Source organism: Camellia sinensis, chromosome 11 (genome assembly GCF_055761805.1).
Source record: "Camellia sinensis isolate YWXY chromosome 11, ASM5576180v1, whole genome shotgun sequence".
Lineage (NCBI taxonomy): Eukaryota > Viridiplantae > Streptophyta > Magnoliopsida > Ericales > Theaceae > Camellia > Camellia sinensis.
The window spans coordinates 43,020,564-43,045,071 of NC_138971.1; the positions used below are offsets into that span (position 1 = coordinate 43,020,564).

Consider the following 24,508-nt stretch of genomic DNA (forward strand, 5'->3'; position numbering starts at 1 on the left):
TCGAGACAGTTTACGGGGTCATGTCGGACCGTTGTAGGAGCTAACCGGAATCAATGTCGGGATAGTTTACGAGGTCATGCCGGACCGATGTAGAAGCTAACCGGAATCAATGTCGAGACAGTTTACGGGGTCATGTCGGACCGTTGTAGGAGCTAACCGGAATCAATGTCGGGACAGTTTACGAGGTCATGCCGGACCGATGTAGAAGCTAACCGGAATCAATGTCGGGACAGTTTACAGGGTCATGCCGGACCGATGTAGATGCTAACCGGAATCAATGTCGGGACAGTTTACGGGGTCATGCCGGACCGTTGTAGAAGCTAACCGGAATCAATGTCGGGACAGTTTACGGGTTCATGCTGGACCGTTGTAGAAGCTAACCGGAATCAATGTCGGGACAGTTTACAGGGTCATGCCGGACCGTTGTAGCAAATTTTGGTAGTGCACCAAGGAGGTGACGTAGGGAGTGCGCCATGGGGTGGCTTAGGTGGTTCCTATGGTATATAACCATGTTCATCAGCTTGGGTGGTTCGCATGGTGTGTAACCATGCTCACCATGATATATGTATAACTCCCCCTCAAACTCAAATAGGTGTGAAGATAGAAACCTATTGGAGGTTGAAACAAAGGGATTAATAAAGTGGAGCAAAATAGCTCAACACAGAGTGAAGATGTTAAAAAAAAAAATGATAGAAAGGGTTTTTTTTTTTTTCGGTTGTGGTGTAAAATTGTGATCGGGGTTGATCCCGGCATGAAGAAATGACAAATTTGGGGAATGAAAACCGAGTTGGTTGTGAATGGTTTTTTTTTTTTTTTTGGAATAAAATCAGCCATCATGCAGTAATGCAGTTGCTAAAGAGAAATATTAAAAGAGAGTGGTGGAAAGAAAAGTTTAAAAGAAATGATGGGAAAGAAAAATAAATGTGGGTATTTAAAAGAGTGTAAAAGTAGTTTGGAGAAAACAAATAAAAATAATTGATTTTGAAATCAAACGTGATAGGAGGAGAGAGAAGGGACAAGCCCCTGTGATAAAGTGGAGAGAGAGCTGGGTATGCATATGAGCATGTTTTGTGCTGGTGGAGATTGGTTTAAAAGTAAAAAAGGGGTATGGGTGTGCAAAAGGTGGTGGATGATGGGTTGGAAAGTAGACATAGTGGTGGGTGTCCTTGAGTAGAGAGAGAGAGAGCTCGGTTGTAGTGGTCTGTTGCTTTATCATCGAGTTTGCAGAGGAGAACAAAATTAAGCCACGTGAATCAGCGAGATATCGCCGATGTCGGAGAATCGTCGAACTCTGATGTATCGAAGTAAGACTCCTACAATGGTGATTTCAACAGCGGAGGATAGTCTGATGTTCGAATCGAACGGTAGAGGTTGATTCGAACGAGAAGATCGATTCGATCTCCGGCTAGTGTTCGGTGAAGAGCTCTCCGGAGAGGTCGAGCTGGCACAAATTTGGTGGTACGATTGCAGATAGATCGACAACCACCGTAGTGAGAGATCTGAATATCATGGAGGCAATAGAGTCGCGACGGCGTCGATACAAGCATGAGAGACGAAGATGACAAAAAGGGGATGAGAGAGAGAAATGAAGGTTGGAGATGGAGGGTTTGGTCTCTGGTCTGTCACGGTTGGGTCACAGCATGACAGTGTCTGTAGAAATAGCAGTAACAGTGACTCATCCTCGATGACGACGACGAGATCTAGAATGGCGGCAAGCTGGGTTGGCCTGGTGAGCAACCGACATTGCTTGGAGCTACGACGGCCTGCATGTAAATGGCAGTAGTCTTTGGTAGTTACACAACCAGCTGGTCACGGTTGCCTTTAGGTTTGGCAGCCGTGGAGCTCCGATTGAAAACGAAGAGCGCTGGGTCGATCTTCAAGAATAAGAGAGCTAGGTTGGTCTCTGTGAGTCCGGCATACCGGAGAAGAAGACGGTGTTTAGTAGTGGTTCTAATGGTAGAACCAGCATTGTGTCCTCCATCAACTAGAGAGAGAGAGAGAGAGAGAGAGATTGACAATGGCCCTCTCTCTATCACCCGTGGCAGTGCAGGTGGATCGGTGCAGAGGTGGTGGCTGAGAAGATGAAGCAAAGCCGTGGTCAGTGAGAAGGGAAATAGAGCTGTCTGCAGAGAGAGAAATTAGAAAATTTGGGTTTGTCCGACAGACGGCCAAGGCGAGGCTGCCGCCCGCCGGTGAAGCGGAATTACTAAGTTCTTAACCTCGCTCTGATACCATGTTAGTTTTATGTATAAAGAAAGAGAGAGAATTGTGTATATTGAATATGAGAGAAGAGAGAAGAGAGAGCAAATGAATAACTCTATATTTCTGTGTATTTCTGTGTATATTTACAAAGAGATGTACACTCTCTTTATAGAGAGGAGAAGACAACATAGGATGCCAATTGAGGCACCGAAAGCATAAAGCAAGGGGACACTAATTATTAAAGCTAAACACTAACATATAATAATATACTAACAAATGCATCTAATAGAGTGCAATTGTGTTCTGATTTCTTATAATCTTATACAAGTATTCCTTACTTGGAAAGTTTGGTTTCCATGCATATGAGATGGAAAAATATTGTGTGGTGAACAGGGTGGTATTGATGAAAATGAAGATCCAAGAGATGTAGCTATCGGGGAATTAAGAGAAGAAACAGGAATTACTTCAGCTGAAGTTCTTGCAGAGGTTTGGACTTGAGATTTGACTCCTTAAGCATTATAACTTTTTTGGCGTTGGTTTGTTAGTCTTTTAGACTTGAGATTTGACTCTTCTTGCATTTGTAGACATTTTCATATTTCGAATTCTTTTGTCATTTCTCTTATGATTTCAAAATGTTTCTTTTCCAAGCTAATTAAAACAATATACCGAAACGAAATTTTGATCCTTGATGCAGGTACCGTATTGGTTGACAAATGATTTCCCACCAAAAGTCCGGGAAAAATTAACCGACAATGGGGCTCAGACTGGAAGGGTCAAGCACAAAAGTGGTGAGCATCTTTATACATTTGAAATAGGTGTAAAGCTGCATTGTAGGTTTCTTTTGGCAGGGGAAATGAACCAAATAGGATAATCAAGTGTAGATCAAATTAATTCATAATTAACATTGACCTATGTTATATGGACTCAAGTATGCATGATGGGTGATGCGGCTCAGCAAGTATGTCTGATTTATCTAATTCGCGCGTCCAAGGCCATGGGGACATAGCAAAGTATTCAAATATTTTAATATACTTTTTTATTTTCTAGGATAAAATGGTGGTGTTTGCGAGGTGCACTAGAGAATTTCATGCATAATATAGGAGCTTTATTTATAGTTTTATGGTGAGCTCAAATTACTAAATATACTTGTTTGATGAATTTCCAACTAAATATAGCGGACACATCCCTTACCCTCAGCCACTTTTTAAGTGCTTGACATGGGTACTTCATACATATAGAACAGTCCATGGAACATATAGGTATTATTGACTAATGCTCCCAAGTAGTCAACTTGTGGCTTGCCCTTCAATGACGCATGGGTCTACTTCTTGCCTGGTTTGTGTCAACGCCCTAGGTGAACAAGGTTATATCAACTAAATTAGTTTTTCCATTTTATTCCTCCAGTCAATTCGTCAAAACTATTTTATTCCGGCTTACTGCCAGGGTGATTTTTACATTGTCTATCTAGAAACTAAACTAATGAAATTATGACCCAGGGCTCTAATTTCTGCTGAAGTTGGATTGAACCCCGACAGATTTCATTTCGACTCTTTTAGTAACTTTCAACTCGTTTGGGTAGTTACTTGATTCATGAACTTGCTTGCATTTCTTCTAAAGACAATTGTAATGAATGCCTGATTGGATTGCTAGAATGGGATAAGTCTCAATCTCTGATCATCTACATCACGGTCTAGAGCAAGAATGCAACTATTATGTTAGGCTATACTTTTTACATTCCCCATATACATCGTGTCTTTTCACTCACACGTGCACATATGATTCAAGCTTTGGATGTTCTAATTCATCATGCCATCTGTAATCACTTTATTTCATAAAAAATCATTGTGTAAATACTGGTTCCTTTTTAAATTCACTGGAAAGGATGCCGAAATCAACCTTTTGGGCAATGGGACTGAGAAGGCGAAGTTTGGAGCGTGGTCGTGGATGTCACCAGAACGAGTAGTTGACCATGTGGGTGCAATTCCTTAACCTTCTTTTGCAATAATGGTTTGAAACTGGTTGTCTTGCCATTTCATTATTTAACATATTTTCTGCATTTTTCTGTGCAGGCGGTGGACTTCAAGAAGCCTATTTACAGAGAAGTTTTGACAGCTTTTTCCCCCCATCTTCAATAAAATGATTTGTTCCCATTGAGATAACTTGAAAAAAGGCATGGCATGGGTATACAGTTGGGATTGGTGTACTCAAATTCTTCACTCCAACCAATTAAGCAATATATATATATATATATATATTTTCAGAGATGTTTCCACTGTAATGGTAGTTTTGATGTGGTTCCGACAAAAAGATTTTTATTTTGTTTTAATGAGATGGCATGAAATCAAGATATTGTAGCTTATTGGGGAGTCTCAATTCTGCTGAAATGAATGTTTTAATCATTTTTATGACTCAAGCAGGGGATTTGATCCTTCTTGTTGTGTGTAAGAGAGAAACGATTTTTCCAAGCAACATAAGTGGTGGATTTTAGGTACTATAACCACATCGATCTTCCATTAGATTCAGATAAAGAGAAAATTCAGCCATTGATTGATAATGTGTAAAATTAAATTAAAAAAACTGATGCTTTTTTCAAAAAACGAGGTGATTTTTGCAGTGCTACTGATTTCTGAAATTGAATGTTATTTACCATTGTAATCAAATTTTAATGCAGAATGTTATCCTACTCTACATTGAAAACAATAAAAAAAAAATAAAAAATAAAAAAAAATCTACTTACCAATAAAATTGATCTTTACATACCGCATATTGTGATCCAATTTACCATGTTTTTCGAGTATGATATTCAAAAGCAGCCTTGGATACCATCATCAGTCCCCTGAGAGGATGAAATCCAGTCTTCTTCAAGATCACAACCTAATGCAAATCATGATGAGTTCTTTCCACAAAAAGATTTTGATAATTTTGATCTTGACTCAAATATTTAAAATCTCAATCTTTATTTCTGCAAAATATCCCATAAATTTCAACTTGCATTGCTTCTTCAAAACATTAGTTGTTCTACAATTTAAAATACATATGAAAAAAGACATCCATGCATTTCCAAAATCCCATTAGCATCTTTCCCTTACAATCTTCCATGGAGTTGCAAGAAAGCTATTAACAAGATTGAAGTTCAATCGCTGAACAAATCAAGTTCGAGCAACACGAGTGATATTGGCCATAAAATCCCAGTAATGGACATAATTCAAGTCAATATCTCAAGCCGTTTTGTTAAGTACATGATGTATACGATCAGTAACAATCCCTGCAACAATCTCAGGAGAGAATCTACTAATCATGTCTTCCCTTGCTCTCCTTCCTCTAGCCTTAGCTTCTTCACGATCACTCATCACATGCCTTATCAGAACTTGAAGCTTATCAACAGAAGGCTCAGCCCATTTATGCCCTCTGAACGGTCCTTCAGATACTTCACTCAGAACATCCACCGTCAAGGGATAGCTGTTTTCCTCCGTTATGTACTCAGTGGGACCAGACCAATTCGTTGTGATCACTGGCAACGACATGGCCATGGCCTCCACAATAGGCCGGCCCCATCCTTCCCCTCTTGATGGAAGAACAAATGCATCAGCTGCGTTGTATAGTCTTGGTAGATCAACGTGAGGTATGTGGGCATCAATCACGTAAATCGGAGCCCACCCATCAACCGGTTTTACTAAATCAGAACCCTCAACAAACTCCACAATCTTGTTGCCAAAATCTCTACCGGAGTGATATGGATTCGTTAACAAATACAAAGCAACCCCATCGACATTAGAGAATTCTTTTAAGTATGCCTGCAACAACACATCCCAACCCTTCCTATATTCCCACTTGAAAATGCTCAAGAAAACAAACTTGTTATCGGGATTTGAATTCAATGGAGTTGAGCCCAAAACTATAGTCCCTATAGAGGCAAGGTCTAATGGCTTATACTTGACAGGATCAAAGAAATTCGCATCAACAGGTTGAACAATTTTCACAACCTTCGACGAATCAACCCCACTTTGTATGAATGTAGACACATGGAATTCAGTAGGAACCCATACAGAATCCATTTGATTACACCGCCTTACGTGCTCAGGATTCAACCTATCAGTCTCAAACATAGTCCTACCAATTATGAATCTGTAATTTTCATAACCAGTTGGTGGGCATGGGAGTGTCTGAAACAGAGGAGGGTACCAAGCACCAGGCTCACTATGACATATCACAATGGTATTATCATCCATTTCACATTCTGTTTGGTAAAGCTCAAGAGCCAATTTTTTCATCTCCTGAGGCAAACCCTCCCAAAACTCAAGAATTTCAAGATCACCATGTTGATGAATACTCATTCTAAAGCTAGGGTTTTTCTTGTTTTCATGTAAAGCTAAGATATAAGACCAAGCTTCTGAGCTATACCCACCACCTGAAAGAAAAGGGGCCATCCATAGCACACAATAAGGGGGTTTGGAAATAGGGTTTCGTTGTGGGTTTTGTTTGGTTGTTGGGTTTGAGTGAAGAAACCCTAGAAGCTTATGAAAATGGGAAGACTCTGGTGAGAGAGTTGCATTCAGAAATTGAATTTTGTAGTAGTCTGTGTAGGTGAAACTGAATAAGATTGCTAGAAGTAGAACTAGTATTGACAATAAATAGAAGCAACTGAATTTGAAGAACAAGGGGTGAGTTTGAGTGGGTTGTGGTGAGTGATGGGGTTCTTGATTTTCTTGGGAATCCATAAGAATGGGGTAGTAAAGAAATTACAGATTCAATACAGAAACAGAAAATCACCCATAAACAAGCATCTAAAAGAGGGAAAATTCTAACAATTTGGCAAGTAAAGAGTAGAATATGAGAGAGGGAGAGAGTACCAAAACCTGGGACTTTGTAGCTGGAGGACAGGGACAAGCAGAAACCCTTGGAACTAAACCATTGACCTGCGCTAAGGAAATATGTTTCGGTCTTGTGTGGTTTAACTCAAAATATAGTTTTTGAAAAAAAATTCAAAATTTTATTTGGTTGAAAATTAAAAAAAAAAAAGAAAATTTAAATTCATTTTCTCTCTTCTACACATCAATTAATTATTTTTTTTTCTCTCCTCTCTCTTTCTCAATCACTTTTTTTTACACACATCTATTCAACTGTAACAAAATATCAAATCTTCTCAAATTCCCATACTCCAAAACTATTTCTAAAATAGCCTCGTTTGGGAAGTAGCTATTTTTTAGCCTTTTTGGCTATTTAGCTATTTTAGTAGATTATTTTAGTTTTTGTATTTGGTAAGATGAGATGAATTTTTATTTGAATTGTTGTATTGAAAAATGTGTTGAAATGATGTTTAAAGTTAAAATGATAAATTTATCCCTAACTTTTTATTTTTCAAAATTAACTAAAGGGGCAAAATTGTAATTTAATAGCTGGGATATCTGTCCGTAGGCACAGTACCTACACTGTGGATAGCTGTCCGTAGGCTGTTGCCTTGTCCTTTAGCTTTTCTTTTTTCTTTTTTTCTTTTTTTTTTAATAAAAAAAGGTGAATAGTGGACTTTTTGACTTATTTTCAATTTGAGGCTATATCTTCCCAAACAGCGCCATATATAACTAAACAAACCAAAAAAAATTCTAAACTCTTTCTTCACGATTTTTATTTTAAATTTATCTCCCAAAACTAAACCAAACACACCCTTTATTTTTATTTCACCTCTCTCAAAATATTAGTCTCATTTAAAAAACATATATTTTAATATAATTATTATACTTTAAAATATTAGTATATTTTCAAAATTACTCTGTGACTTGTTTTTAAAAATATTAATTATCATAATTAATAAATTTAAAAGAAGAATAAAATAAAAAATTCATATTATTTTAATTCTAAAAAAATATATTTTTTAAGTAAATTATATATATATATATCGGATATTTGTTTATAATACCAGTTTAGTTCTCGGAATTATATACTTTCCTTTTAAAGTTTCTAATTGTATAACAAATAACTCCGTTTATTAACCAATCAACTTTTTATAATGATCTCATAAATATATTTTAATTAATAATTGACATAATTTTATTATTGTATAGAAAAATAGTTAAAAATTTTATTTTTTTAGTAATTCTATTAAATAAAAAATTCTGACAATGAGTATTTATAATTTTAAAAACCACACAAAATAATCCATATTTTAAATAAATTTCAAAAAGTATATTTACAATTTACTTTTTTTTTTATAAATAAATTATACAAAACCCTAACTTTTGTAGTTTTTATTTTTATTTTTACAATGCGTGTCAATTACTTGAGGTCGGCGGTGAATGTAGAATGAGCACACTGAAATTAGATGTAAAGTGTAGGATTAGATTATTTAAATTGAAATAATACAGATTTAAAATACAATTTGAATTGAAAAATATAATTTACTCATTTGGTTTATAAAAAAATATTATTTATCATTGAATTTACTTCATTATTTTATTTTTGAAAATTCAAAATAACGCAATCATTTGACATAATGTTGCATAAACAAACAAACAAACAAACAAAAAAGATGAAAAATTATAATGACATATTTCCAAAAAAACATAAGGTTATTGTCATGTCAAAATGCATTGTCTTCCGCAATAAACTTAATTAGTAATGAGATAATTACACTCTCGTGAAATTTTAAATTTTTTTTATATTCATAAAAAAATTATAATATTAATTATTAACATAAATTATAGGGACACCCCCCTTAAAATTTTTGTTTAATATAGATCTCCTCTCATATTTAAAAAATTACACTTATTTCTTGTCAGATTAAAATAACATATTTGTTCCTTAACTTTTATACATATAAAATAATATAAATATTTTATTCATGTCATTTCAAGGGAAATAACAATCATCTTCTTTGGTTTACCTCACACAAAAAATGAGTCTTTTTATTTTTTGTACATTTTAATTTTTACTGAATTTGTTTTAATATTTTAAGTAATTTTTTATATTTTTTTAGATACATCTAATCTGGATATACTTAAGAAATATAATATTTTATATTTTTTTTTTAAATTCACCAAATACAAAAAATAAAAAATACAAAATACAAAAAAATTAATATATTATCTTATTTAGTTGTATTCAATAATTTTTTTTTTAAAAAAAAGTTGTACAAATTTTATACTTTTTAAATATATGTAGATTAAATTAATCTAATCTAGATATAATGGTAGAAATAAAAGTAAAAAATTATATTTATATATAAAAATTTATATAAAAAATATCATTAAAATATTATAATAGTGATATTGTTTTAAATATAAATTATGTTTATGGGTGTTTTGTTTTAGAGTATTGTTAGAGACCCCAAACATTTTATCAATTTTTTTAGGGTGATTCTACTTACACCACTATTTAACATCTTTACACTGTCCATCTCATTATACCACTAAAAAAAATGTAATTCTCATTACACCCCCAACACATTACCAAAACTAACCCTAAATTAATTATTTTATCTCTTTACACCACTAATTTTAGTAATACGGTGCTAAACAATTTATATTATTCCGGTGTTATACTGCCGGAAAAAATAAATCTCTCCAGCATTTTGTTGCTATACATTTACAGAGACACTTTCTTTCAAATAATGATTTTTTAATTATGGTGGGCCTGTTCGGTAATACAGCGCTAATTAATTTGTATTACTCTACTGCCATGTTACCGGACAATATTTTTTTTCCTAGCATTATGTTGCCGTCCAATTAGATGATAATAAGAAATTAATTTGGGTCACTTGTGAAGTACATGTTCACTGATACATTGTTATACAAATGAGATTATTCTAATGTCATGTTGTCAAACTACAATAGAGTTGTCTATGCCCCTGTCGTTATACATTTAAAAAATTCTTTTTCCTTGAAGCATTCATAAAGAAATTCATAAATCAAACACGCATCCATAAAATCACGCATAAAAAGTATTCATAAAATTATTCATAAAAACGTAAAATGTACGAATATTTATAAAGTATTCATAAAATCTGTCATTGTTTGTATCCATCAATCAAACATATTATCAAAATTCGTCTTCGTAATTTTTTTCCCCCTTAATAGAAATAGACATCCACAATTTTTAGAATCTGTCAACCTCAATCATTCTTGCTTGATCTTCCTGTTGTCTCTATAGTAACCACTTCTTTTACAAGTAAGTGTAAGTCTTGGTTTTCTGTTATTACCTCCGGCATCTGATGCCTTTATGACAATGACAAATCCAATCTTCTTCTCAACGTCAGAAGCCCATTTAATTAATACTTCACAACTACTAAAAAATTAAAAATAATAAATACATTTATACATCAAATTATTAATAAATCTCAATACAAATTAAAAATAAGAAAAAATCATATTCATAACAAAAACTTAACAAATCTCGTCTGTAATGAATTTATGACTAGAATCTACTAATATTGCAGTATTTACGTTGTTGCAATAAGTATAAGTATAACCCTTCCAAGTAAAAAAATGAAACTAAAAATACATGGTAATGAGAAGCTAAACAAATTTAAAAAAAAAAAATTAGTTTGGGGTTACCTGAAATGTATCTTTTATTCGATAATTGGTTACCAAACTCATATTTTTTGTTCGACAATATGATGCCGGACTATTTTATTTTGTTCGATTTCAAACCACCGAACGAAAGTCGAACACCAATCCAGAAAAACGAAGCAAAAACCTACCAAATAAATAAAAGAACTCACAATTTCACTTTTTTTATGGTTCTTTACCACTGTTTCTTCATCCATTACTTTCTTTACTGATCAAAATACTATGATGCTTACTTTTTGAAAAGAGATGAGTAAGTGTGAAACCCCGTATTTTTATATAATAAAAATAATATATATATTTTAATTTTCTTAAGTAATTATTCACAATTTTTTTTGAATTTAACAGTCTGTATATTTTTATACTGAAAATTTATTCAAAATAAGATAAAATAAAATATTTTTGACTTTATTACTCAATATTAATTTCTGAACCGTATGATATTTTTATTATATTTTTCTTTACATTTTTTTGTAGTCAAATTACACTGAAACCTAATATTTTCTGCACTAAAATCCAATCAGAAACCATGGGCTTGCTCCCCATGTTTTCTCACATCCCACCTTCCACGTGCAATCATTTCCTATAACAAAAGAAACGTGGTGAACATGCTGTGTTCAATTTCTTTTCTTTTTTTTAATTTCTTTTCATTTTCCTTGATTATCTTTTACTCTTCCTCATTTTGCTTCTCTTCCAATTTCATAGTTTTCTCTCTATCCGTTTCATCTCTCTTTCTCTACACCTCTCATTCTCAAAACTATTTCTTCTTCTTTATCTCTATTCTTACTCTTCCTCCCGACCTCCATAGCCACGGCTTTAACCCACATTATCGCCAACCCGCAAACTTCACCACCATTGGCGCACCGTCGGACCGCCACCACCTATTTCTATTATCATCTAGAACCACCATCCACAAAGTGTTGTAGGTGAAGAAAGAGAAGAAGAAAGAAGATGGAGGAGAAAGAAACAAAGTTAGAGAAATTTATTTTGAAGTTCAAAAGTTGGTTTTCGGCTTACTTTCGGTATGCCAAAACCATCCATTCCGGGAAGAAGTGAGACAAATAGGCCATGCAAGATGAAGTACGAAGTAAGCTAAGAGATTAGCGAAAGAATGAAGTAAAACCGTTAAGAATTAAGAAAGTTATGGGGTCCGAAAGATGGTTCGAAAAAATGTCCGAGACGGTAGGAAAATAATCTTATTTTTTGTCAAATTTTGGAGATCCGACGGCATGCAAAAAGAGACGGAACGAGGCGTCTGAGTAGTGAACCAAAAACTAGGCCGTGAAGTGAATCCAATGACAGAAAAATAAGATAAAACGGAGTTACGATGAAAAAGATACAAGTATTTGAACTAGGGACATTGAAACTAAAATTCTGGGCCTCTCTGTCGTGCATGCCGTGGCTGTTGGAGAAGATGAATTGAATTTTATCCAGCGTTTCTCGGCCCTTGGTGCTGCGGTGCATCCTAGTACCTTTAGGTTAATCGAGTGGTCCTATGACTTTGGGGATGACTACCCTTAGGTTTTTCGACGTGTAGAATCCATTTTTGGAGTTAGATCTTGCAAATTCTGAGTCTAAGATGATGATCAACAACTAAAAGTTCTAAGAGAATCCAATGGCAGATCAACGGTGAGATCATGTCCGATTGATGTGAAATTTCAGCAAGACGATCATGGAGCCAGGACGATCATATCTTACGATCAGAATCATAAATCAAATTCGATAAATCGTTAACAACCTAACATAGTAAGAAAACTCTCATAACCGTCTCATTCTTTTTAATTGTTAAATTTTTAGATTCGTGTTCATATGTTAACATAGCTAAAACTTTAGATAAAATTTTGTTTATAGTTGTATGTAAATTTGTGATTGGTATGTTAAATATTTAAAGGTCATTTCTTTATTAGTAGCCTTAAAATCATGATATAATCTTAGATATAGGCTTGCATGTGTATTTCATACCATTATAGAGTGAATTGAAGAATTTATTTGGTCTTTGAATCTGCCAGTCTGTTACCCGAATTTTTAGATAATTTTATACTCAAAATTTTGAAATGATTTCTTCTACAAAGTTGTTGATAATGATGTCTAGTTTGTCCAGAAATTTTTGGAAATAATTTTTAAGCTTTCTACGAATTTATACAAATTTCTAACTAAATCTGAAACTGTGTTGAGAATAAATTGTTTTGAATCTGCTAGCATGTTTACCCGAATTTTTAGATAATTTTATACTCAAAATTTCGAGATGATTTCTTCTACAAAGTTGTTGATAATGATGTCTAGTTTATCCAGAAATTTTTGAAAATAATGTTTGAGCTTTCTACGAATTTATACAAAATTTTAACTAAATCTGAAACTGTGTGACAGATTTTACCATGTATTTGAAAATTTATTAAAATTCTATACTAAGCCAAATCTGGTAATTTCTAACTAAAATATGAAATTTGAGAAGTCTAGTTTCATGATAATTTTTTTGATTATGGGTTTGATCTATAAATTTAAGCATGGAATTAATGTAAGGAAATGTGACAAATCTGTGTCATAAACACCTTTGGAATTTGTTTAGAATTATTTATAAGTTATTTTTGGAAAAATACTTTCTGAAAAATAACCATAACATGTTTATTGAGTATCCTGTAGATTGATATGAATTTTAGAGTTGTATAAGTAATGTATTTATAATTTTATTTGCAAGATATATACTCTGAAAATTTTTCTGGACAGGATAAAATCACCACTTTAATATTATGCTAGTCTAATTTTGTAAATCAAAAAATTTGTGCATGTGTGTATTTATGGTTTAATTCTTGTATCTAAGTTATTATTTCATACCATGGTTTAAATAAATTGTTTATTTAAATTCTGTACTTTTATTTAGTATTGTGTGACACATGCAATATTTTATGATTGAGAATTTTAATGAGTTGGTATAACATTACTTGTGATTAAAAATTTGGAATTATTTGTGATTAATATCAAAATTAACTGAAATGATTAACGGCATATACAAAGTTAACAATTGACGGTTAATACCAGTTGTTCGGGGTGAGTCTTGGTTTAAAGACTGTACGGAATTAAGGGTTGACGGTTAATACCGGTTGTTCAGGGTGAGCCCTGGTTTTGAGAATTCTCACGTAAATTGTGTTGCGAAACTCTAAGATGGCACGGGACTTATTTGAACCCTTTTCGGTATTTGGTTTTGGAATAAGGTGAATGTGCTGGTGGCACACAGGGAGGTTACGTACCCCCGGCAGACCGTTTCCTTGGGGCAGACCACGGATGCCACTACTTGGGTATATAACTCCGGACGTGGGCATCCCTGGTAGTTACGGTTGATAACACTTGAATATTTGACCAAGGGAGGGTTTCAAATTAACCGTTGCCATGCTTAGTGGTTGGTAAGTTAAATCTCTTTGGTGAGATTTCGAGTGTCACCTAATTTATTAAAATTATTGAAATTATTTTAATGGTTGTAATTTATGCTTACAATCATATTGTTATCTCTTGTTTATAATCTCATTATTTTTCTCTTAAAAAGAATGGTAGGTTGGTTATGTTTTCTTACTGTGTTGCAAAACTCATGGCATATATTTTGTTGCCCTGGCGTTTTATGCCAGGTCTTGGCGAGAAAATAATTGAAGCTGAAATGGAGTCGACGTTAACGTAGAGCCTTGGCTGACCAGAAACCCCGAGTAGAGCCGAATAAATTATATTATTTTATATAATAGCTATTAAAGACTTTATAATTTCATTTGATGTTGTATTTGGATAATTTTAAGTTTTTATCTATTGTTATTTGGACATTTGGTTATGTACGAGCGTTGGATTACCCTATTAAGATGTCAACTTTTTGATTTATTAAGTCATTTTGTTTATATAATTTCCCTTGAGATTTAAAAAAATTTGGGGCGTCACAGTAAGAGAAAAGAAAAATTAAGAAATGAAAAAGAGTAAGGATTGAAGACCAAGAGTGTTAGGAGATAGCAAAATATATTTAATTTTAGTGTTTTGTCCTTGAAGATAATTTCACACATGGATAAAATTAGGGAGAAAAAAAAAACTCATATGAAGGACGTAAAGAGGTAAAATAGTAGTATAAGTAGAATCACTCATTTTTTTTTATCAAATGTTTCACATGGGTGTGAGACCCACATGGTGTAAGTTCCACACCCATGTGAGACATTTAATAGAAAATTTGGTAGAACTATTAGGACATCTAGCATTTTTATTCGTTTAAAGTGAAATATCACCATTAAGTTATATCATTGTCTTTGAAAATTCTATATAAAATTTATATTTATATATCATCACTCAACATGTTCAAGTAGAAATGAATAATGGAAAATTATAAAATGCAGTCATGATTATATGAAGAAAAAATGGTAGGAAAAAAGCATAAGATGGTTATTTAGAAATTTTTAAGGTATGATATTAGTAATTCATAGGGTAATTTGTAATGAGACTATAAGTCTCAGAAAAAATAATGTAATTTTTCTAATGTGAAGGGATTTGTATCAAACAGAAATCTTAAGGGATCTCACTGTAACTTAAGTATTAATATTTATAATTTTTTTTATTAATTTGTAATTATTTATTTTTAAAATTTCACTGTTGATATTTCCCATTAATAATTAATAATTTTTTTAATTTGTAAAAGAAAAAGAAAAAGAAAAAGAAAAAGAAAATAAAATAGGAGGTGCCTTCCCTTCCTTCCCTGAGTGAGGACTGCCTTTCCACAACGGTCATATCTGCAAACCCTATATACATACTACTCTTCTTCGCTTGGCATTGCTCTGATTAATCGTCCAGATCTCAAAACTCAAAACCCCAATTTCGAATCAACAAATATGAAGAGAGTCTTCGGCGTTAAGAAAGACAAACAACCCTCTCCTTCCATTCATGACGCCTCCGATAGGGTCACTTCTCTCTCTCTCTCTCTCTCTCTATATATATATATATATATGTATGTATAAATTGTTGTTGTTTGAACTGGGTCGCTATTCTTTTGACTAGAATTTTGTTCAGTTTCTCGATAGCGACTCTGTGTGTATTTAGAATTATTGATCAAAATTAGGGTTTGTATGTGATTCTCAGTACACTTTCTGGTACATTCATTCAACAATTTTAGACATGGGGATGCTTATGTTTGAAACTAGATTTTAGATTCTACATTTGTTTTAATTACAAAGTTATGTGCTCTGTTAGAATCCCAGGTTCTAGTTTGGTGTTGAGATTTGTATTTTAACCTTTGTTATTGAAGATAATTCTCTATGGTTCTTCAAAGTAAATGGATGCCGTTATATTTGCTTTGGTTTAGAACACTGTAGAGAAAAAGAAGAGAAAAGAATTGAGGAGATAAAAAAGAGGGTCACAGCCCCAACACAAACGATCATAGCCTCCAATACTCAATAATAGCCATCGATTAATATCAACTTTATTTAATGAGCACGGAAGTTTCATTGAATGGGAATTGACACATTTGCCTATGTGGTTTACTGTCTTAGCCACATTTGGAAAAAGTACACTAAGGGCTTTTTTTATTTGTTATATATTAGCCACATTTGGAAAATAAACTAAGGGTTACGTTTGGAAAGAGTACACTTAGTGCTTTTTTATTTGTTCTGTATAAGCCACATTTGGAAAATACACTAGCCACGTTTTACGTTTGGAAAAAGTACACTAAGACATTTTTTATTTGTTCTGTATTAGCCACGTTTGGAATATACACCAGCCACATTTGGAATGGTCACGATTGGAAAAAGTACACTATGGGCTTTTTTATTTGTTCTATATTAGCCATGTTTGGAAAAATAAACTAAGGGCTTTATTAGCCACGTTTGGAAAATGTAACACATTCGAACCCTCCCCCCCCCAAAAAAAAATAATAATAATAATAATGAGCCCAACAATCAATAAGGGCGAAAATGTCTTGACATGACACAATAATATATTAAATAGGATCTCATAGAAAATGTTTCCAAATGAACAGGACCTACGGTGTCTATAAAAAATAAAAAAAATGACTTCATGGTATATACTACAAATATCTAAAGTGAGATTTTCAAGTAATTTTCCCATTAAACTATACATAAACTTAATTAAAAATCTCCACGCGCACATGATCCATGTCAAAACTATTTTACTCTTTGTGTAGAGATTTTTTATTTATTAAAGATAATAGTTTATATATTTTTTTTCTAGTAGGTATTTTCTTATATTTTTTCCGGTTTGGGAATTCACTCATAGGATTCATGTTACTCCCGTTTCATTTTGTTGGTCCATTATTATTTATTCCATTTTGGGGGATGTCCCAAAATGATAGTCCCATTCAAGGTTTTAAAAGCAGTGTTACGTAACGGTTGCGGTGGTAAGAGCACTACCTATTATGTGATGGAAATTCACGTGTAACGGCCGTTTTAGTGTTACTTAACGACCGTAGCGGTATTGTAACGGCCATAACGGCCCATTAGACATCATTACAATATTCTGAATAGTTTTCTTTCCAAAGAAAAAAAAATGATTAATTACCTAAAAGTCCTATCTGCATATTTAGTAGTAGCTTTAGTCCTGTCTAAAAGTTTTTGAACCAATAAGTCCTATTTATAGATAAGAAGACATTTTTGTCTTTCAATCCAAATAGTTATATATATATGTATATATATAACAACATTGACGTTATTTACTAAAAACAAAATCAAATTAGTTATGGGAAGTGGATGAAGATACAATTTCGAAGTATCTTGAAGGATTTCTCGATTTGATTCGCTATTATACATATATTGATTTCGGCGTTTGACGGATTTGTGTTTGAGACTTTTTGAGTTGAAATATGTTTCAAGGTTTAGAATAGAACATATTAAATCGACTAAAGAGATGGGCCTGAAGATTTGGTTTGTAGGTAAGAACTGAGACATTCTCAGTTCCAAAATTGAGAATGTTCTCAATTTAAAATTGAGAATGATTTCAGTTTGCAAAAATATCCAGTAAAATTGAGAAAATTTTCAATTTTTTTTAGTGTTAAAACTGAGAATTTATCATTTTTTTTTCTTCACAAAATGATAATATTTTCAATTTTAAAACTATAAAAAATTGAGAAATTTCTCAGTTTTGCACAACCATTGAAAATCACACGGTGAGAATGAATTACTCATGTCAGGGAAGAAGTGGTCAGTAGCGTCGGCGAGGTCAACGTGGTCAAGGCCGGTGCTGGAGCCGACAATGCATTGGACGGAGGGGAAGCGACCGAGAGTGTTGGAGGTGAGAGAAGGGGCTGAGGCAGAGGAGGAGCCGTACGGATGAGACTAGAGACTGGGTCTGTGGAAAGGAGAAGGAGGGGTAATACGACGTTGATCATCATGATCGCTACTCCGATTATGTAGCGAAGAGGGCTCAATGGTGGGTGCAGGTAATATTTGTGAAAGGTTGGACCGAGTTGTTGCCACGATGGAGTGGAGATCCTTGTACCCGTGTGCAAAAGTTTTTCATGAGGTTCAATTCAGCTCGGATCATTGTCCTTTGATTCTCAATTGTTCTGTTCTGCTCAAGAAGGTTCCTCGGATTTTCAAGTTCGAAAATATGTGGACATCAAACCCGGATTGTGCTAGGGTCATTCGGTCAAAATGGAAAGGACCTCACATCAATTCTCCAATGATCTAGCTAGTCTCCAAGCTTAAATCTTGCAAGGAAGGCTGAAGGTGTGGAGTAAGCAGACCTTTGGGAATAATAAAATTCAGATTCTTCATCTTTAAGCCCAATTAGCATCTCTTCAAAATCAACCCTTTTTGGAAAAGGATGCACTTGTGCAGAATCAGTTAAAGGTTGAGTTGGATGGTGCTCTTACTCGAGAGGAGATGTTTCTACATCAACGTTTGAGGATCCGATGTCTGAACTATGGTGATAGAAATTCTCAGTTTTTTTATGCTTCAATGATCCAACGCAGCCAACGGAATTAGATTTTGAGATTGCAAAATGAGAAGGGAGTTCGGCTTCAAACGGAGCAAGACATTAACAACCGTTTACTGGGTTATTTCTCCAACCTGTTTCAGAGTGTTGGGCCAAGGAATTTGAGGGAGACTATAGTTGTGAACCCAATCATCTCAGTTGATATGAACCAACTCTTGGTAAGACCTATTAGTGATTCGGAAATAAAAGTCAGCAATTTTTCAGCTTGGTTCAATCAAATCCTTTGTCCCGTCACTACTAAAAAAAGTACTTTTTTGCGACCGTTATAAGCTGTCGCAAATAATAAAAAAACTGCCGCAAAAGACTTTTTGCGACGGCCCATGCAACGGCAAATGAGAGTCGCGAACGTGGGGGTGACAAATACTTTTTACGACCACAAAACAGCAGTCGCAAACTATTTACGACTGCCTAACCTACTTATAGTTACTAATATTTTGACGTATCAAAAAAGTTTAAAAAATGCCTTACAATGTATTAGTGACCATCTTCTTACCGTCGCAAAAAAAAAACAAAAAAACAAAAAAAAATACCTACAATCATATATATATAGATATATATGTATATATATTCAAATATTATATACTATAAACGTAAAGACATATTTGCAAAAATCTCAACATTTTCCATTTCTTCTCTTAATGAAATTCTCTTTCTTCAAAAAAAAAAAAAAGTGTACAACAATAACAAAGAGTTCTTGAAAGAATCCTACAAAGATAGATTCGCCCCGCAACGGTGCTTACGGACAAATGACGTTTATCTCCTAGGATATATTGATCTTCACAAATTGTAGTAGCACTCCAAACAACTTGTACGACGAACAAAACCTTGTGTTCTATTCTCTTTTATTTTTTCCCTAAAATCTAATATGAAGAATAATGCAAAGAGATAGAAAAATCGGGAAAAAAATAGATTTTTCCTGGATGTTTTTCATGCCCAAACACAGCTGGAAATGCTGGTATTTATAGGAATATAATCTACTCGAACAGGTTCAATTTTGAATCGAAAAGGGGCAAATTTTGAATGAGTAGATGTAGTCCAAAATTCAATAGATCTGCTAGACAGTCCAAAATTCAACAGATCTGCTGGACAGATTGATCTGTTTGAACTGTGCAGTTTGAATCTGTGTAACTGCAGCAGTTTCTAACAGTTTAATAACTGTAAAACCAGTTGAATTAGGAAATTTCGGACTGAAGGAGATAAAAATGGACAGAAAATTAATTCAATTTTTGGCCCCAAATTTGAATTTGATTTCATTAAAAATTCAAATAAATTTTGTCCAAAAAATTAATATAAGAACCGACCCAACCCACAACCCACACTCGCGCCGGGCACGGCTCGGTCGGTCGGACGGACGAACGGCGGTAGGAATGGCAACGGGGCGGGACCGGGGATCACCCTCCCCGTCTCCGATCCTTGATGGTGGAAACTCCCCCGTCCTCAGCCCCAATCCCCCACGGGGATCGGGTTTCCCCAACCCCGAAAATACCCGGCCAAAAAAAAAAAAAAAGCTCGAGAAAATAAATTCATCAACAACAACATCAATAGATCTAACAGATTAAAAAACATTTTCATCACCAACAGATCTTCATCAACATCTTCATCTCTACCTCCACCATTTTCCAGATCTGAAGAACAAAAGCAAAAAAAAAGAAAAGAGAGAGAGAAGTAAATCCATGAGAGACAGAGAGAGATGAGGAGATCCGTGAGAGAGAGAGAGAGAGGGACGGAGATACCTACCGTGAGAGGGAGATGAGTCAGCGGTGAGGGAGCTCTGTTCTGTGGTTGTGTTAAGAGAGTGAGAGTGAGAGAGAGAAAAGAGAGAGGGGCCAGACCAGATGATGCCTCTATGTTGTTTGTTGTGCCAGCTCACACACCACACACATATATATCCTGTGTTATGTTTGTACCAAACACACACACCACACACACATGTATATTATATATATATAAACACACAACACACATTTATATTTATACATATATGAACAGAATCGGGGGGTTGAACGGGGCGGAGGCGAGGCCGGGCCGGGGTTGGAAAATGTATCCCCGTCCCCGGCTCGAACATCATCGGGGATTTATTTTTAAATACCATCCCCGGCCTGTCGGGGGTATTTTTCGGGAAAAAATCGCTCATTTCGGGGTCGGGGGGTCGGGTCCCCGTCGGGCCAAGTTCAAATTGCCATCCCTAGGCAGCGGCGGCGTGCGCGCGTGTGGTGGTTTGGGCTAAGGTTCACTTTGTCCATAACTCCTCCCTTCTACAAACTTGGGGTGCCCCTTGAGGCCCAACCCAAGTGTTATAATCTAGAGCTTATATACATACACAAGCTCTCTTAAAGTTTCAATGTGGGACAACCCATTTCAAGGAAACCCACATTTACTTCTTTAATTGTCCATTTCACGAACCCGAAAACGACATCAACTTCCCATTCACTTATAAATGATTTTGACGAACTGTCTTCACCGGGTGACTTGTCATGCGGCAAGGAACACATCACCTCTTCGGACCCACCCCAAAAGACGTTTGGGGCCCACTCAATTTTGGGTTCAAAGTTGGCCCAAAATAAGCCTTATAAAACCAAATTTCCAACAATCCCCGACATGAATGGAATTTGACGGAGAAAAAATGCAACAGCATGATCTAATTACAGAGAGTACAGAAATTGGAAATATTCTGTGAAGGATAGGTAGTTTTTGGCTTTAAACCTTTTCTTGTGAGACACTATCGGATTTACTAGTTAACTAGTGAACATGATGTCTTGAACTGTTCAGCCGTTTGTGTAAATCAAAATAATAGAACTCACACAGAATATCCTCAGATACAGTTTAGTTCTCACTATTGTGTTCATTTTGGCCCTGAACAACCTGGTTTTTTATGAGTGCTTTAGAGAATTGTAGCCTTTCATAAATCTTATTGCACTGGCCCAGTTCACACTCACATAGGTGATTCTTATGAAAAGTATCCTGCAATACTCCACTAGGTTTACCTAGATATAAGAATCATTAAAAGTATTACTTAACCTAAAACGCTGTAGACATCACTATTTCATCATAGAAATGGGTAGCAGTTTGACTCCTCAGTGATTCTTCTGAGTCATACTCAACTCGGTTGTCCCTTTGAACCTAGATCTTGGGATCTCCAGTCAACTAGATTGGATTGCCATTGTGGCAACTTTTATTTAATAGGCTTAAGTCACATTCCCCTCGATGAATTATCAACTAGCTCTCTTGCTAACCCTTTGGTTAGTGGATCTGCTATGTTGTCTTTAGACTTCACATATTCAATGGAAATAATTTCATTAGAAAGTAGTTGCCTTACGGTGTTATGTCGACGACGAATGTGTCGTGACTTACCGTTATACATATGACTCTGTGCTCTACTTATTGCTGATTGACTGTCACAATGTATGCATGTAGCAGGCACTGGTTTTGGCCACATTGGAATATCTTCAAGGAAGTGACAAAGCCATTAGGCTTCTTCCCCAACTTTATCTAAAGTTATGAATTCTAATTCCATAGTAGACCTAGCAATGCAAGTCTGTTTGATTTCCAAGATACAGCCGCACCACCATGAGTAAAGACATACCCACTGGTGGACTTTGAGTTTCTAGTATCCGATATCCAATTTGCATCGCAGTATCCTTCAAGTACTGCTAGATATCTAGTATAATTTAGCCCAATGTTACGAGTAAATCAGAGATATCTTAGAACCTTTATAATTACTTTCCAGTGTTGTACTCCTAGGTTACTCGTATATCTACTTAATTTACTTACTGCATAAGCTATATCCGGATGAGTGCAGTTCATAAAGTACATTAAGCTTCCAATAATTTGGACATACTCTAATTGAGAAATACTTTCCCGTACATTCTTATAAAGAAACAAATTAACATCCATAGGTGTTCTAGCAAAATGATCATCATTTTTACTAAATTTGTCAAGTATTTTCTCAATGTAATGAGATTGTGATAAAGCATAATCTTCTGATGTTTTGGTGATTTTCATACCAAGAATTACATCAGCAATCCCCATGTCTTTCATGTCAAAATGTTTATTCAACATTTTCTTGGTAGTTTTAATTATATCATTATTACTACCTATGATGAGCATATCATCCACATAAAGACATGCAATAACATAATTTGTCTGTATTTTTAATATAAATACATTTGTCACACTCATTAATTTTAAATCTATTTGACATCATTGCCATGTCAAATTTCTGATGCCATTGCTTTGGTGCCTGTTTTAAACCATATAATGATTTAACCAATTTACACACTTTCTTTTCTTTTCCTGGAACAGAAAAACCTAATGGTTGTTCCATGTAAATTTCTTCATCTAACTCACTATTTAAGAAAGCGGTTTTCACATCCATTTGATGAATTTCTAGATTGTACAAAGACACAATAACAATTAACATTCTAATGGATGTTATTCTAGTAACCGGTGAGTATGTGTCAAAATAATCAAGACCTTCTTTTTGTCTATACCCTTTGACCACAAGTCTTGCCTTCTATTTGTCAATTGATCCATCCACTTTCATTTTTCTTTTGAAAATCCACTAGTACCCAATAGGTTTACAACCTAGTGGTAAGTCCACTAATTCCCAAGTGTGATTTTGCAAGATGAATTCAACTATTGACAACCTTTTTCCATAAAGGAGCATCAGGACTGGACATAGCCTCTTTAAAAGTTAAAGGCTCATTTTCTAACAAAAAAGTTAGAAAATCTGGACCAAAAGATTTTAAGGTTCTAGCACGTTTACTACGCCTAGGTTCCTTTTCCTCATTTTAATCTATCTCTTGCTCTTGTTCTTGATCATGTTCTTGATCCTGACTAGTAAATAGCATCATGAGATCTTTTGTTAGTACTAGTCTCTTGTCCAGTTTTATTTGGAAATACATGTTCAAAGAAAGATGCATTCTAAGATTCAATAATAGTATTTATATGCATTTCGGAATGTTCTGACTTATGAATCAAAAATCGATATGCACTACTATTCGTGGCATAACCAATGAAAATGCAATCAATGGTTTTAGGACCTATCTTAGTCTTTTTAGGACTAGGAATAGCCATTTTAGCCAAACACCTCCACACTTTTAAGTATTTTGTAGGATGGTATTCTCCCATGCCACAATTCATAAGATGTTTGATTCACTTTTTTTCGTGGTACTTTATTAAGTATATAATTAGCAGAAAGTATTGCTTCCTCCCACAAGTTTCGAGTTAATCCAGAACTTATTAACATGGCATTCATCATTTATTTTAAAGTTTTATTTTTCCGTTCAGCAATTTCATTTTGCTGAGGTGAGTAAGGAGCAGTGGTTTGATGAATTATTCCACGTTCTTTACAAAACTCAGTAAAAGGTAATTCATATTCACCACCTCTATCACTTCTTAGTTTTTTGATTTTCTTACCAAGTTGATTTTCAACTTCATTCTTATATTGAATGAAAGTTTCCAACCATATCTAGTATAGCTATCTATAAAAGTGATAAAATACTTTTTCTCACCTCTAGTTTGAATTGATTTAAAATCACAAGTGTCACTATGAATTAATTCAAGTGGTTCCGTACTTCTTTTAATTGAATAAAAAAGAGTTTTGGATAATTTTGCCTCAACGCAAATTCCACATTTATGATTTGAATCAATGTCAAATTTAGGTAAACATTCCATATTAATTAATCTACGCAAAGATCCATAATTAACATGTCCAAGTCTACCATGCTATAAATTTGAAGACTCAAGCAAGTAAGAAGAAGATGTATATTTATTAATAACAGAGG

General features: G+C 34.4%; 2 protein-coding genes across 2 annotated transcripts; one reads left to right on the forward strand and one right to left on the reverse strand.

Moving 5' to 3' along the window:
• The first annotated feature begins 1,585 nt into the window (after positions 1-1,585).
• Positions 1,586-4,337, forward strand: LOC145788757 (nudix hydrolase 26, chloroplastic-like). Its single transcript, XM_082894983.1, has 4 exons — positions 1,586-1,729; positions 2,596-2,688; positions 4,084-4,173; positions 4,272-4,337. Exons 1-4 carry the CDS (start codon positions 1,586-1,588, stop codon positions 4,335-4,337), a joined length of 393 nt encoding a protein of 130 aa, XP_082751109.1.
• Positions 4,338-5,140: 803 nt separating this feature from the next.
• LOC114270119 (uncharacterized) lies at positions 5,141-7,161 on the reverse strand. Its single transcript, XM_082893806.1, has one exon. It carries the CDS (start codon positions 6,918-6,920, stop codon positions 5,421-5,423), a length of 1,500 nt encoding a protein of 499 aa, XP_082749932.1. The 5' UTR covers positions 6,921-7,161; the 3' UTR covers positions 5,141-5,420.
• Positions 7,162-24,508: the final 17,347 nt, after the last annotated feature.